The sequence below is a fragment of the Pteropus medius genome, unplaced genomic scaffold (assembly GCF_902729225.1).
Source record: "Pteropus medius unplaced genomic scaffold, Ma_sr-lr_union100, whole genome shotgun sequence".
Taxonomy (NCBI): Eukaryota; Metazoa; Chordata; class Mammalia; order Chiroptera; family Pteropodidae; genus Pteropus; species Pteropus medius.
The window spans coordinates 127,567-142,797 of NW_024351241.1; the positions used below are offsets into that span (position 1 = coordinate 127,567).

Sequence of the window (15,231 nt, forward strand, 5' to 3'; positions counted from 1 at the left end):
CAGGTCGACACAATGAGGAAAGGATAGTCTCTTCAAGAATCAAGAGAATGAAATGACACCTAGAGAATGTGAAAAACCCTTTGCAAAGCTTATATCTGAAGAGGGGCTAATATTCAAGGCATATACAAAAGGCTAACACTCAATTGCAAAAAAAAACCCCCAAAAACTAAAAGCAAATAACCCAATAAAAAATGGCCAAAATCTTTAAAAGACATGTCTCCAAAGAAAGCATACAGGGCCCACAGAGCTATGAAAGGTCCCATTACCACTAATCATCAAAGAAATGCACATCAAAAAGGCCAAGAAGTAATGCCTCTCTCCTGACAGGACGTGTATTGTCCACAAGAAAAAAAAAAGAGATAACAAATATTGGCGAGGAGATGGAGAAACTGCAACCTTTCTGTGCTGTTGGGAGGAAAGTAAAATGGTGCAGTCATCATGCAGAACAGTATTGAGGTTCCTCAAAAATTTACAAATGAAACTACGATGCGATCCAGCTATTGCGCTGTTGCTATGCATCCCAGCAAATAAAGTTAGAGCTTGGAGGAGATACTGCACTCCTGTGATCATTGCAGCATTGTTCACAAGAGCCCAGATCCAGAAAGCGCACCCATGTCCATCGACAAACGAATGAATAAAAAAAATAAGGTATATGCATTTAATAGAATTTTATGCATTTTTAAAAACCAAAGTAATCCTGCCATTTGCAGCAATCCTGTCTCAAGGAGACAGGTTCATGGATAAACTAGTGACATTTTACATTGAAGTAGCCTCGGTTTTGATTGATGGGGAAAAGATGAAAACCTACAGGGCAATGAAATTCTACTACATTCATAATTCTCACAGCTGTCCTGCTCCAAAGAAAACTCAAACCATCACTTGGCACATTTTATATGATTGACCTAAACCAGCTTGGCACATTTTATATGATTGACCTAAACCAGCTTCCTGGACTTGATTCTTACAGAGCCCTCCAGAAGAAACCATGACCCCATGTTCCTGTGTATGCCACAGGGACACGAGGGGTGATGCCCCTGTCCCACTGTGGAGCTTCTCTATGCCACCTTGCAGCGCACAATGTCCCCTTTGTCCTCATTGAATGAAAACGCAGTGCTACCCTGACGCTCAGTCCTGAAGACCTCTCGGTTCTCTTCTCATTGGACACAGTGTTTCTTGCCCAGCACACAAAGTCCATACCTCAGAGAAGTATTGGACACAGAATGACACTGCATATTCTTAGCAAGGGTGGCTGAAGATAAATATTAGATTCTTTGCAGAAAATCTCAGTGAATTGCTCCCAAATATTCCTAGAGGCTCGTCCTGGCTCAGATGCCTCCAGAACTGCATGTGGCATGCGGCTACATTGGGGGCCACCAGCAAAAGTGAGGAGCCCTGCCCAGCAACTAGCTAAGAAGGATGGAAGGAGAAGTCATTCAGAAGCCTCTCATTAACAGAGGCAGTGTAAATGAAGGAAGTGGCCACAACATGACCATTCAAAATGCCGTAAGACATACTGAGGGGTTATATACTGTACTAAAAAGAATTTTTTTGTGGCACAGTGACATGGTTTATCCATTAAGAAGCCATACAACATTGACCTGGGTGGTGACGGGATTTGTGTTCAGTTTAATTGAGGTATATACTTGGCATACAGTAAACGCACACATTCGAATTTTGCAAGGTGATTAATACATACACTTAGATACCTATCCGTTCATGATGAGATGGTGAGGGGAATGTTTAGGTGATAGCAGACATCGGCGACTGTGGTCTTACAGTAACATAAATCAAGAGAAACACTCAAAACACCAAACATCACACACACACTCAGGTTCACACCATATGGATTCACATGACACACACTCACACCCATGCACAGAAATCTACACCACCTCATGGAACTGGGGATCATGGTCTCGGTTCGTTGCCTAGAAAATCAGTTTCTATGACCACGTCTCCGATTCTCTTTGCCAGCAGGAAGCTAGAATCAAAGTGGCTCCCCACATTAAGCCAGCAAGAATACTACCCTTTCTCAGTTTCGAGATTTTTCCTCAGGAAATGAAGAATTCTAGAATACGTACCGTCTTCAAGGGCAAAAGGAACCACCTGAAATGACAGAACATACAAAGAGTGTCACATCCTGCAGGGTCCTGTTTGCACAGGCCTTTGCTCAAATCGGTTACGTTAGAAAATCAGATGGGAAATGCTGGAAGTGTCAACGGAACCCACCAGCAAGAACAGGACAAAACTACTCAGGTCGAAGGGCACAAACTATACTGGGGAACTTTCTCACAAGACCATTTTAGGTGAGCAATTACAAACTTCTCTTCCAGAGAGGAGAATTTGCTAAGACAAACAGCTCCCACCCAACCCATATGATTTATAACTGCTGCAGTCATTTTTGAAGGTTCCTTAGAATCAGTTATCAGTTGGTACTAGACTTCCTCTTGACACTCTTGCGACCAAGTAAATGTCTGTATCATTGGGAATGTACGTGCTCACATTTTTATACCTTCGTTTTAAGGACAAAGAAAAAAAATCCCCATTTCTATTGCAAGGGAAGCGGGGTGAGCATACCTTGGTGATAGATGTCACCTCATCTGACCTCTCACTAGGAGTCTCCTTCTGCAGGTCCTCGGGGGGATCTGTGAGGAGACAGAGTGACTGTCAGTCCACGGTGCTGCTGCTTATGAAGGATTAGGGAGCTCTGCTGAGTGCTGACAGGGGCTAGAGTGTACTGATGAGGGTGGTGGGTAAGTAGGAACTGAACTGCTGCCAGGCCTCCTCCTTGCTCAAGAAAGAAAGGCCAAGCAGAAGAGCAGAAAAGAAATGGACAAAAGAAATATGACTTTGTCTTTCTGAAAGAAACCTAATCAGTAGGAAATAATCTAACAGAGTAAACACGAACAATTGTGCCTCATTTCAAAGAAAGAATCCTGATTCTTCCTGCCTGTTTTCAAATTCAGCTAAATTGCCGCTGTCTTCATGATTTCCTCCAAGATCATTTTTTCCTCCATAATCCATACCTGCTATTCCTGTGCTCATCAAAAACACTTCTGTAAGGTATTTAACTTGATGCAAAGCAAACTTATTGGAGACATAACTCACTTCTACACTAATGATCCCATTCTATTTATACACTAATCCTTTTTTATGAAGTGAATAAAATACAGATTTGAAAACTGAAATTTCATAATGTAGAATTGATGTCATCATCTGTGATAAAGATCTGTCATTTTGTTTCTATACAACGCGTGCATGCCATTGAGTTACTGTGTGTCCTCTCTCAAACAGGCAACAGTGAGACAGTTCCTTATGTGGGAATAGCGTGGGGGGTACAGTCTCTGTCTACCCCAGCTGGGCAGGCATTTGAAACAAGATGGATGGGCACTGGGATTCCCCTACGTTGACTCTGAGTTCTCACTTGCCACCGTCCTTTGGGTTTGGGCTGACAGGATTTGGGTGTTTCTGTAGTTTGCTGTGATGCAGTCTCTTTGATTTTAACTCTTTGGGACAGAGGCTGAGGGGTGAATCCAGCACTGACAGGTATTGTTCCAGATTCTTCTTTGTGGAGCCTCACACCTCTTACAATCGGTGTGCTGACCTGCAGCATGTGGACCTTATATGTGCCTTTCACGCCAATGACTATGTCAAAGTCAGCTGTTAAAGGCACCAAAAGCTGCCCTAGTCTATGAGACCAGTGAGGACATTTAGCCTTGATAGGCAACGTTTGGGAGCTGCGTAGACCCTAGCACTTCCAGCCATGTCCACATTTACTGGAAATCCCTCGCTTTGGCAGTAATGACCCTATGGCTGAGTGTGAGTGACTGTCAGTGGTCCAGGGCATCGACATAGGGATGCATGCCTGGGTTCACATGTATCTCCTCCATATAAGAAGTAAAGAGCTTGGGCCATTCATCTCAGTTCTACCTCCATATGAGGAGACGAAATAGTAAACAAAGCTCCAAATACAGCCACGGAGGAAAGAATGACTTATGTAAAGTGCTCTGTGAAGATGAGAATCATTTTAGAAAGTGAACCGGGGAAATATGTTGTGTAACTCGGTAAAAGCCTGAGGAAAAGCACCACGCACCATGCACACATACTTGCATTCACAATCAGAACACACACTCTCAAAAAACACCCTCAAACTTCAAGCACACAAACCCCAGCACCAAAAAGTCATCACAACTGTTGGCCACAGTAGAACTGGCCAGAATTCTTTCCTGCACCACACTCCCTTCCACTACACCCCAACTTTCATTCCCGGCACGAACACAGATCGGGGGCCTTCTAGACCAAACGGCAGGAAAGCTCCACCATGGTCAGCACCCAGATTTAGCCTCAGCAACGGACTGATTCCTCAATACATACCTTTTTCGTCTTCTGTATCTATCTGCAATTAGAGAGAGAGAGAGGAAAAAAACAAAACAAAACACTGTTAGGAGAACATCATCCTGGACACTCTGCACAGGGCTTCTCTTCTCTTGATGTCTTTAGGACAGCAGATTGGAAACTTGAGTTAATGACCCCAAGAGAAAATACAGAACACCTGTGAGAAAGTTGGATTCTTCGTGGAAGGTCTGTCAATGTACTTAGATTGGCAAATGTGAAACTCTTCTTCGAGGAGGAAATGCTATGCAGAGGAAAATGCTCCCTACTCTACACTTTATGACTAATGCTGTCCTTTTGAAAGCTCTTTATAGCAAGAAAAATTACGTAAAAAACTCACACTCGACTGTCTCCCCACCACCTGAATTATCTATCATCTGGAGTATACATGTGCATATCTTCATGATTTAATAAACAAAATAAATCAACATTTCCATCGCAAAGGAAGAAAGCAGAGCTTACATGCAGAATAGATGGGTCCTTCTCAGAGGCCTTGTCTCCAGAAGGCTCCTCCACCACAACATCTGGGGCAGCTAGGGAAACACAGAGCGAATGTCAATCATTGCTCATGTTGTCCAGGACGTATTCAGGCAGCTGTGCTTGATGTGCATTTTGGATGGATTTGTGTGTGGAGTGGATAACTGCTAACTACAGACTGAGATGTTCAGCAAGGCTGTCTTCCTGGGTGGATGAAGGCAGGCACAAATATGGAACAGGAAAAAAGAAAAAAGACAGCCCTTGGTTTTCTAGCTAAAGGTTACCTAATTCATGTCAAATAGTATACCTGACAAAGAGTAAACACTAAAATGCATGGTATGATTCCCAGACAGAGTCATATGACTTTTCTATGCTTTTGAGATTCAGCTAAATTGCCACTGTTTTCGTGATTTCCTCCAAGGTCACTTTTTCCTCCATAATCCATACCTGCTATTGCTGTGTTCAAAAACACTTGTGTAAGGCATTTGACTTGATGCAAAGCAAACTTATTGGAGACATAACTTACTTCTACACAAACTATCCCATTCTATTTATTCACTAATCCTTTTTTATGAAGTGAATAAAATACAGAAGATTTGAAAACAGTGAAATCTCATTACGTTGAATTGATGTCGTCATCTGTGATAATGACCTTTCTATCATTGAGGTTCTATACAATGTATGCCTGCCATTGAGTCACTGTGTGTCCTCTCTCAAACAGGCAACAGACAGTGGGACAGTTCCTTACGTGAGAATGGCATGGGAGGCACAGTCTCTGTCTACTCCAGCTGGGAAGGCGTTTGCAACAAGGGGAGTGGGCATCGGGATTCCTCTAGGTTGACTCTGAGTTCTCACTTGCCATTGTCTATTGGGTTTGTGCTGACAGGATTTGGGTGTTTCTGTGGTTAGCTGTGATGAAGTCTCTTTGATTTTTAACTCTTTGGGACAGAGGCTGACGAGTGACCCCAGCACTGACAGGTATTGTTCCACATTCTTCTTCGTGGAGCCTCACGCCTCTTACAATCTGTGTGCTGACCTGTAGCATGTGAACGTTATATGTGCCCTTCATGCCAATGACTATGTCAAAGTCTACTGTTAAAGACACAGACAGCTGCCCTGGTCTATGAGACCAGTGAGGACATCTACCCTTGATAGGCAACGTTTGGGAGCTGTGTAGACCCTAGCACTTCCAGCCATGTCCACATTTACTGGAAATTCCTCCCTTTGGCAGTAAGGACCCTGTGGCTGACTGTGAGTGTCTGTCAGTGGTCCAGGGCATCGACATAGTGATGCATGCCTGGGTTCACATAGATCTCTTCCATGTAGGAGTTGAAGAGCTTGGGCCATTCATCTCAGTTCTGCCTCTATATGAGGAGACGAGATATTAAACAAAGCTCCAGATACAGCCGCGGAGGAAAGAATGACTTATGTAAAGTGGTCTGTGAACATGAGAATCTTTGTCGAAAATGAACCGGGGGAATACGTTGTGTAACTCGTTAAAAGCCTGAGGAATCACACCACGCACATATACTCGCATTCACAATCACAGTACACACACTCATCAAAAGCACCCTCAAACTTCAAACACACAAGCCACACATCTAAAAGTCGTCACGGCTGCTGGCCACAGTAGAACTGGCCAGGATTCTTTCCTGTACCACACTCCCCTCCACTACACCCCAACTTTCATTCCTGGCACGAACACAGATCGCAGGGCCTTCTAGACCAAAAGGGTAGGAAAGCCCCACCGTGGTCTGCACCCAGATTTAGCCTCAGCAACGGACTGATTCCTGAATACATACCTTTTTCGTCTTCTGCATCTACCTGCAATGAGAGAGAGAGAGAGAGAGAGAGAGAGAGAGAATGAAAGCACTGTTAGATGAACACCATCTGGACACTCTGCACAGGGCTTCTATTCTCTTGATTTCTTTAGGAGAGCAGACTGGAAACTTGGGTTAATGACCTCAAGAGAAAACATATAGAACTCCTGTGGGAAAGTTTGATTCTTCATGGAAGGTCTCCGAGTGTACTTGGATTGGCCAATGCAAAACTCTTCTTCAAGGAGGTAAATTCTATGAAGAAATAAATGCTCCCTACTCTACAGTTTATGACTAATGCAGTCCTTTTGAATGCCATCGTGAAGTAGGAAAAATTACGTAAAAAACTCATACTTGACAATGTCCCCACCAACTCAATTGTCTACCATCTGGAATGTACATGTTCATATCTTCATGATTTAATTGTAGTACAACAAAATATATCAACATTTCCATCGCAAAGGACTGAAGGAGAACATACATGCCGAATAGATGGGTCCTTCTCAGAGTCCTTGTCTCCAGAAGGCTGCTCCACTATGACATCGGGGGAAGCTATGGAAACACAGAGCAAGTGTCAGTCATTGCTGATGCTGCCCAGGATTTACTCAGGCAGCTGGGCCTGATGTGCACTTTGGACAGAGTGTGTGGATTGGATGATTAATAACTACAGATTGAGATGTTCGGCAAGGCTGTCTCTCTGGTTGGATGAAGGAAGGCACAAAACTGGAACAGGAAAAAAGGAAAAAGACAGGCCTTGGTGTTCTAGCTAAGGGGAAACTAAACTAATCCATATCAAATGGTCAATCTGACAAAGAGTAAACACTCAAGTGCATGGTATGAATCAAGACAGAGTCATATGACTTTTTTATGGTTTTGAGATTCAGCTACATTGCCACACTCTTTGTTGCTTCTTTCAAAATCAATTCATAGATGCTACTTTTGCATTGATTAGCTCTCCTGTAAGATTTTGTTGTTGATGAAAAACAAACTGATTATGGGACTGAAATCAATTCTAGGAAAAGTACCTCATTAGATTTACTCACTAATTATTTTTCACAAACAAAATCCAATGCAAAAGATCTGAAAATGCTAAATCCCATGATTGAAAATAGTCACTAACAACCCTGTGATATTTTCCTCCCCGTTTTTCTTTTCAATAGACCGTGCGTGCCCTTAGAGTCAGTGTCTGTCCATACTCACGCTGCCCATGGACAGTGGGGCAGTTTCTCACACCGGGGAAGCAGGGGGAAGCACTGCCGCTCCCTACCCCAACAGAGTAAAAGATTTGCAGCAAGGTTGAGGGGGCCTGGGTCTGCACCAGTACAAATTTGAGTGCTGACTTGAGAGTGTCCTTGGGTAGGTGCTTGTAGGCTTGGTGAGCTTTCGAGGTTTATTGTGATGTTATCTCCCTCTTAACTGCCTTGAAACAGGGGCTGAGGAGCAACCACAGCACTGATAGATGACGATCAACATTGTCCTCACACCTCTGTCACCCTCTCAGCTGACCAGGAGCATGTGGGCCCTCCATGTGCCTTTCACACAATGACTATGCCACGGCCAGCTGTTACATGCAACTTCGGCTACCCTGGGCTATGTGACACTAAAGATATCTTCTCAAGATGGGCTGCGTGTGGGAGCTGTGTAGGCTCTAGCACTGCCAAGCATGGCCGTAGAAGCTGGCACTTTGTTGCCAGGTCACTGATAATCTTGTGCCTCAGTGCTGAGGGCCTGTCAGTAGTATGAACACAGGGACCCATGACTATGTTTAGATTTGGGGTCATTCATCTCGGCACCACCTTCACATGGAGAGAGGAAATATTAAGCGGCCTCCATATACAGCTGGGGGTTACGACGAGTTCATTATGGAAAGTGTGCAGTGGTGGGGAGCTTCTTTTGAAAAGGAGATGCTTGTATTGTGTTGTGTGATAGGGAAACTCTTCTGAGGACACACAGGCCCTCATACACACACGAACATTCACAATCACACCACCCAATATTGATAAACACCACCCCAAAACTCAAACACATAAATTGCACCACCCACATATCATGGCTTCCAAGGACTCCAAATTTTCCAAGTTGTTTCCTAGATTATCTGGTGCTTTCATTACACATGCTTAACCCTCATCCCCAACATGATCATGAAATCAGGGGGACTACCAGACCAAACTGGCAAGAGAGCCCCACCTCCTTCAGCATCCAGCTTTATATTTAGCAAGTGAGTGATTAAACGATACGTACATTTTTCTTCCGGTTTGTCGTCCACCTGCCAGAAGAGAAAGGAAAACACTGTGACGATCGTATCCCCCTGAAAACTGCTCACCTAGGCTTTCTGTTCTCTTAACTTTTAGACACCAGTTGAGAAACAGTGTCTGAGTCAATGACCCCAAGAAAAAACCTACAGAATACCTGGGGGAAAGCTTTGAGCACTTCATGGAAGCTATCTCAAGTCCCTTTGAATTGGCAAGTACAAAATTCTTTTTTCAAGGAAGAAACTCTGATGCTCAGGACTCTTCTTGCCATTCTCCAGTGTGAAAGTGATGCTGTCCTTTTGGCAAGCCCTCTTGGATCATATATCAGGTGGCCACAGACTCTCACTCAACATTCTCCCAACTAAGAGAATGACTCTACCATCTAGCAGGTATGTGATCACATTTTTAGATCGCAATTTTATTGAAAAAAAAAAGAAAGAAAGAAAGCAACATTTCCATTGCCGAGGGTGGAAGGCCATCTTACCTTCGTAGTAGATGGGACCTCCTCATCCAGATCTTCTCTTCTTAGCTCCTCCACCACAGTGTACGACACCTCCTCCACCATGGTGTCGGGAAGCTCCTGCACCACAGTGTCAGGAACCTCTCCAACCATGGTGTCTGAGAGCTCCTGCAGTACGGTGTCAGACGGAGCTAGAGGCATACAGAGTCACTGTCAGATATTGGTGGTGCTGCTCAGGACTGTCTCAGAGAGCTCTGCTTTAGGTTGATATGGGGCTAGAGAATGTGAAAGTGGGTGTGAACAGTATGGACTGAGAGCCTTCTGGGATATTCTCGTTGGTGGATGAAAGAAAGCCAAGAAAGAGCCAGGCAAGAAAGAGAAACTAAAGCCTTTGACGGTCTAGCTCAAGGGAATCTAATCCATCAAATAGCATCTAAAATGCATGCTATGTTTCAATGACAGGATTCTGATTCCTCCTGCTCTTCTTAAAGCCAGGCTAAATTCTCACTTTCTCTAATGTTACATAACCATTTCAGCATCCACGCATTCATACATGATGCTAGTGTCTTCAGCATGTGTAATATTGGATATTTTACTTTTATTGTGATGGACTTTACATCCTATTGTGCTGCTTTTAATCATTTGTGACTATATCGGTCAATAGCATTGATTAAATTCACAATGCTGTGGACCCAGCCTTACTATCTAGACCCAAAACATTTCAAGGAATAAATCACTCTGCCTTGACGGTCTTTCCAACCCTCGTCATCTCTCCTTTCTGTTTCTAGGAATTGGGCTTTTTCAGAAACCTCATATCAATGGAATCATAAATTCTTTTTTTGTGTACGTCTGATGTCAATAAGCCCAAATTTTGCAGTGTCCATCTATATGGTACCCTATTTAAAATCTAACACACTTTTTGGGCTGAATAGTACCCCACTAGGTGGACATACCACATTTGATCCATGCAACAGGTGATGAAATTAGGGGTTCTTGCTACCATCTGACTATTGTGAATAATGCCATTATGAACATTGGTGTGTGTATGAGACACTACTTGTGATATGTGATAATAGGGTCTTGTCAAAACTCACAGAATGTCAGAGCACAAGAGGAAGTTTTAGTAGACTATATGGACCTTAATTTAATAAAAATGTATTGATACTTTTTCATTCATTTTCTTAAATGTATCTTATGAATGTAATATATTTCTAATATGGGAAATGTGAGGTACAATATAAGACCTTTGTGTATTATCTAGCATATTTTTGTGTTATTTTAACCTGTTCTAAATAACGTTTATGACGGAGCGAGGTATTCAGATAATGCTGCAAAATTAGCTAGTGTGTCAACAGGAACTGGAGACCTCGTTTACTATTGAACATGATCAGATTGTGAATTGTTTGCTTCCTGACCTCCATGGTGACAGCACCACTGATGGACTAAATACATGTGTGTTTATACACATGAAATAAAAGATAAATATGACAGCCATTTTGCAATAGTCACTTAAATATGGGACACTGAAGAATTTTTCTGGAAGTACCGTAGTGAGCATTATTTCCACAGTACCTTCATCTTGCTGGTCGATCAAGTGTGCCGTGTCTTGTGGTGAGAAACGAACTCTCTCCGCCCACTTCACGCTGCCCCTCCGATAAATATAAAGAAGAGGCTCTGTTCTTCTTTCTTCCTCTACCTTAAAGCGGCCTGGGAAATGTATGACAATACATACAACTATAGACATCTTTCTGGCAGAAGATCACAGGGAAATTAGAAATAATTTCTGCACTGCTACCCGGATGACCCTCCTGAAGCCAAGTTAGGCCGAGGGAGATCGTGCAGTTTGGTGTGCACATGAAACATCCACCAGACAGATTTTGTGGATGAATACCTTAATTTAGTTGACACATTATAGAAACACAGCAAAGCACAGTGAACGCGTCAGGTCTCCCGGATTCCAAACTCATTTAGAAGCTGCTTGTTGTGATGTTATCGCCCTAATTCTTAACTTCCTTGGGAAAGAGCCTAAGCAGTGTCCCCAAACTGTGACAAATGTTTACAGTGCTACATGGAGCCTCAGCCTTGTAGAATCCTAGAGCTAATCAGAAGCTTGTGGACCCTACAAGTGCCTTTAACACCAATGAGTGTCACAAAGTAAGCTGTTAGATCCAAATATAGCAGCCCTGGACTGCGTGACCACTGGGGCCTCCCATTCATGATGGGCTGTGTGTGGGAGGAGGTTGGCGCTTCCATGGATGGCCACAGATTCTGAAACTCCTTGCTCTGTGGCTAATGACCCTGTGGCAGAGTGGTGAGTACAGGACAGTGGTCAAAATCATCAACATAGGGACCCACACCTGAGTCACAATATGCCTCTTTGACGGAGAAGGTAAAAGTTTGGACAATTCCTCACCACAGGACTTCCATCTGAGGAGATGGATTATTAACAAACGTCCAGATACAGTCGGGGAGCGGAAAGAAGGAGTTAATAATGTAAAGTGTACAGTAGTGAGGAGGTTTCTTTAGAAGATGAAAGCATGTCTTGTGTTGTGTGAGTGGGTCAATCTCCTGAGAAAAAACAATCTCATGCAGACTCACATTCAAAATCACATCACACAAACTCATAAAAACCCCAAATGTCTGAAACACCCAAACTTCACACCTACGTATAATCCTCGCTTCTGAGGACTAAACAACTGACCAGAGAACTTTCCTGTGTGATCACTTTCTGTCATTACACCCCTAACCCTCATCCCAGGGGCAGGATTGCAGAATCACGGGGCTTCCACACCCAATCGGTAGGAATGGCACACCTTCTTCAGAACCTAGCTTTCCCGTCAGTGACTGTGTGATTAAACAATACGTACGTTTTTCACTGCGTCTGTCGTACGCCTGTCATGGGAGAAAAGAAAACATTGTGAGGATCATATACCCCTGGACACTATTCGCACAGGCCTTCTATTCTCTTGAGGACTCGAGGATACCAGATGGGAAACAGTGCCTGAGTTAACTACCACAAGGGAAAATGTACAGAACATTTGTGGGGAAGCTTGAGGCACTTCATAAAAGCTGTCTCAAGCCCCTTTGATTTGGCAATTACAAAATTCTTTTTACTCGGAGGAAACTGCTCTGTAGAGGACACTGCTTATGACCCTACAGTGTGTAAGTAATGCTGCCCTTTTTGAATGCCCTCTTGAATCAGCTTTCCGGTGGTCGTAGACTCTCATTCGACATTGTCCTAACTAGTACACTGTCTCTATCACCTAGCAGGTACATGCTCACATTTTCAGATTGTCCTTTTATTGAAAAAGAAGTAAAGCAACATTTCCATTTCTGAGGGTGGAAGGCATTTTACCTTGAGAGCAGATGGGATCTCCGCACTGGACGGCAATCTAGGAAGTGGCTGCACCGCGGTGGTAGCGGGAGCTAGGGGGACACAGAGTCACCATCAGTTATTGGTGATGCTGCTCAGGACTGCCTCAGAGAGCTCTGCTCAATTTTGTTGTGGGGCTAGAGAATGTGGAAGTGGATGGTGAACAGTATGGACTGAGCGTCTTCTGGGACATTCTCATTGTTGGATGAAGAAAGCCAAGGAAAGAACCAGGAAAGAAGGAGGAATAGAGCCTTTGAAGGTCTAGTTCAAGGAAATCTAATACATCAAATAGCATCTAAATTGCATGCTATGTTTCAATGACAGGGTTCTGATTATCCTGCCCTTCTTAAAGCCTGGCCAAATTCCCACTTCCTCTAATGTAGTAGTATGAGACACTACTTGTGAAATGAGATAAAATGGTCCTGTCAAAACTCACAGAATGTCAGAGCTCAAAGAGTAAGTTTTTATAGACTATATGGACTTTTACTTAAGAAACATGTATTGATATCTTTTCATTCATTTTCTCCAATGTATCGTAAAAATGTCAGATATTCCTAATAGGAGAAACGGGAACTAGAATATAGGACTTTCGTGTATTATCTAGTTAACTTACGTGTTAATTGAAACCTGTTCTAAATAACGTCTATCAGGGAGGGAGTTTTCAGATGATGTCGCAAAATCAGCTAATGTGTGAACATGAACTAGAGACCTCTGCATCCTGACCTCCATGGAGACTGCACCCCTGATGGACTGAATACATGTGTGTTTGTATCCATGAAATAAAACATAAATATGACAGCCATTTTGCCATAGCCACTTAAATATGAGACACTGAAGAATTTCTCTGGAAGTGCCTTCGTGAGCACTATTTCCACAGTACCTTCATCTTCCTGGTCTATAAAGTGTTCCGTGACTTGTGGTGAGAAACGGACTCTTTGAGCCCGATTCTCGCTTCCCCTCTCATAAATATTCTGTTCATGTTCTGTTCTTGATTCCTCTTCCATACAGCGGCCTGTGAAATGCATGAGAATACAGAGAACACTACATATCTTGCTGGCAGAAGACAACAGGGCAATTTGGAATAATTTCTCCACAGCTAAGCAGATGACCCTCCTGCAGCCAAATTAGACTGAAGGAGATCATGCATTTTGGTGTGGACAACAAATGTCCACCAGATAGATTTTGTGGGCGACTACCTTAATTTAGTTGAGCCATTCTAGAGACACAGCAAAGCACAGTGACTGCTTCTGGTCTCTGAGATGTCAAACTCATTTAGAAGCTGCTTGTTGTGATGTGATCGCCCTGATTCTTAACTTCTTTGGGACAGAGACTGAGGAGCGACTCCAGCTCTGACAGATGTTTACAGTGCTAAGTGGAGCCTTTACCTTGTAGAATCTTAGAGCGAACCAAAAGCTTGTGGACCATGCAGGTGCCTTTCACACCAATGACTACGGCAAAGTCGGCTGTTAGATCCAGCTATGGCTGCCCTAGACTGCGCGACCACGGGGGCCTCCCATTCATGATGGGCTGTATGCGATTCCAGGCATTGCCACAGATTCTGAAAATCCCTTGCTCTGTGACTAATGACCCTGTGACAGAGTGGTGAGTACAGGACAGTGGTCAAGAGCATCAACTTAAGGACTCACACCTAAGTCACATTATGCCTCTTTCACGAAGAAGGTCAAAGGTTTCGGCCATTCTTCACTGCACGACTTCCATCTGAGGAGATGGATTAGTAACAAACGTCCAGATACAGTCGGGGAGCGGAAAGAAGGAGTTAATAATGTAAAGTATACAGTAGTGAGGAGGTTTCTTTAGAAGATGAAAGCATGTCTTGTGTTGTGTGAGTGGGTCAATCTCCTGAGAAAACACAGTCTCACGCAGACTCACATTCACTCACTATCACACCACACAAACACATAAAAACCCCAAATGTCTAAAACACCCGTACTTCACACCTACATATTATCCTCGCTTCTGAGGACTAAACAACTGACCAGAGAACTTTCCTGTGTGACCACTTTCTGTCATTACACCCCTAACCCTCATTGCTGGGGCAGGATTGCAGAATCACAGGGGCTTCCACACCAAATCGGCAGGAATGGCCCATCTTCTTAAGCACCTAGCTTTCTCGTCAGTGAGTGAGTGATTAAACAATATGTACCTTTTATACCGGGTCTGTCGTACGCCTGTCATGAGAGAAAGGAAAACACTGTGAGGATCACATACCCCTGGACACTATTTGCTCAGCCCTTCTGTTCTCTTGATGATTCGAGGATACCAGATGGGAAACATTGCCTGAGTCAATGACCACAAGAGAAAATGTACAGAACTCCTGTGGGAAATCTTAAGCTCTTCATAGAAGCTATCTCAAGCCCCTTTGATTTGGCAATTACAACATTCTTTTTTCTCGCAGGAAACTATTCTATAGAAGACACTGCTTATGACCCTACAGTCTGT

General features: G+C 43.5%; 1 protein-coding gene and 1 long non-coding RNA gene across 2 annotated transcripts; both read right to left on the reverse strand.

Annotated features, from left to right (window-relative positions):
* Positions 1-1,907: 1,907 nt before the first annotated feature.
* On the reverse strand, positions 1,908-9,666 carry LOC120586565 (myelin transcription factor 1-like). Its single transcript, XM_039842929.1, has 8 exons — positions 9,423-9,666; positions 8,928-8,952; positions 7,168-7,238; positions 6,672-6,693; positions 4,855-4,925; positions 4,375-4,396; positions 2,578-2,645; positions 1,908-2,106 (listed from the first exon to the last, which is right to left on the reverse strand). Exons 1-8 carry the CDS (start codon positions 9,597-9,599, stop codon positions 2,023-2,025), a joined length of 540 nt encoding a protein of 179 aa, XP_039698863.1. The 5' UTR covers positions 9,600-9,666; the 3' UTR covers positions 1,908-2,022.
* A 1,410-nt stretch (positions 9,667-11,076) lies between these two features.
* LOC120586569 (uncharacterized) lies at positions 11,077-13,685 on the reverse strand. The gene is made up of 4 exons (XR_005648735.1): positions 13,652-13,685; positions 12,754-12,824; positions 12,266-12,290; positions 11,077-11,105 (listed from the first exon to the last, which is right to left on the reverse strand). It is a non-coding gene; the product is annotated as an uncharacterized LOC120586569 (long non-coding RNA).
* Positions 13,686-15,231: the final 1,546 nt, after the last annotated feature.

Coding starts and splice junctions, on each gene's coding strand:
- LOC120586565 (XM_039842929.1), bottom strand. CDS start 9,599: ATGCCTCTAGCTCCGTCTGACACCGTACTGCAGGAGCTCTCAGACACC. Junction 4,926..6,671: donor AGATGCAGAAGACGAAAAAG/GTATGTATTCAG, acceptor GTGTTTCCCTAG/CTGCCCCAGATGTTGTGGTG. Junction 2,107..2,577: donor AGGTGACATCTATCACCAAG/GTATGCTCACCC, acceptor CTGTCATTTCAG/GTGGTTCCTTTTGCCCTTGA.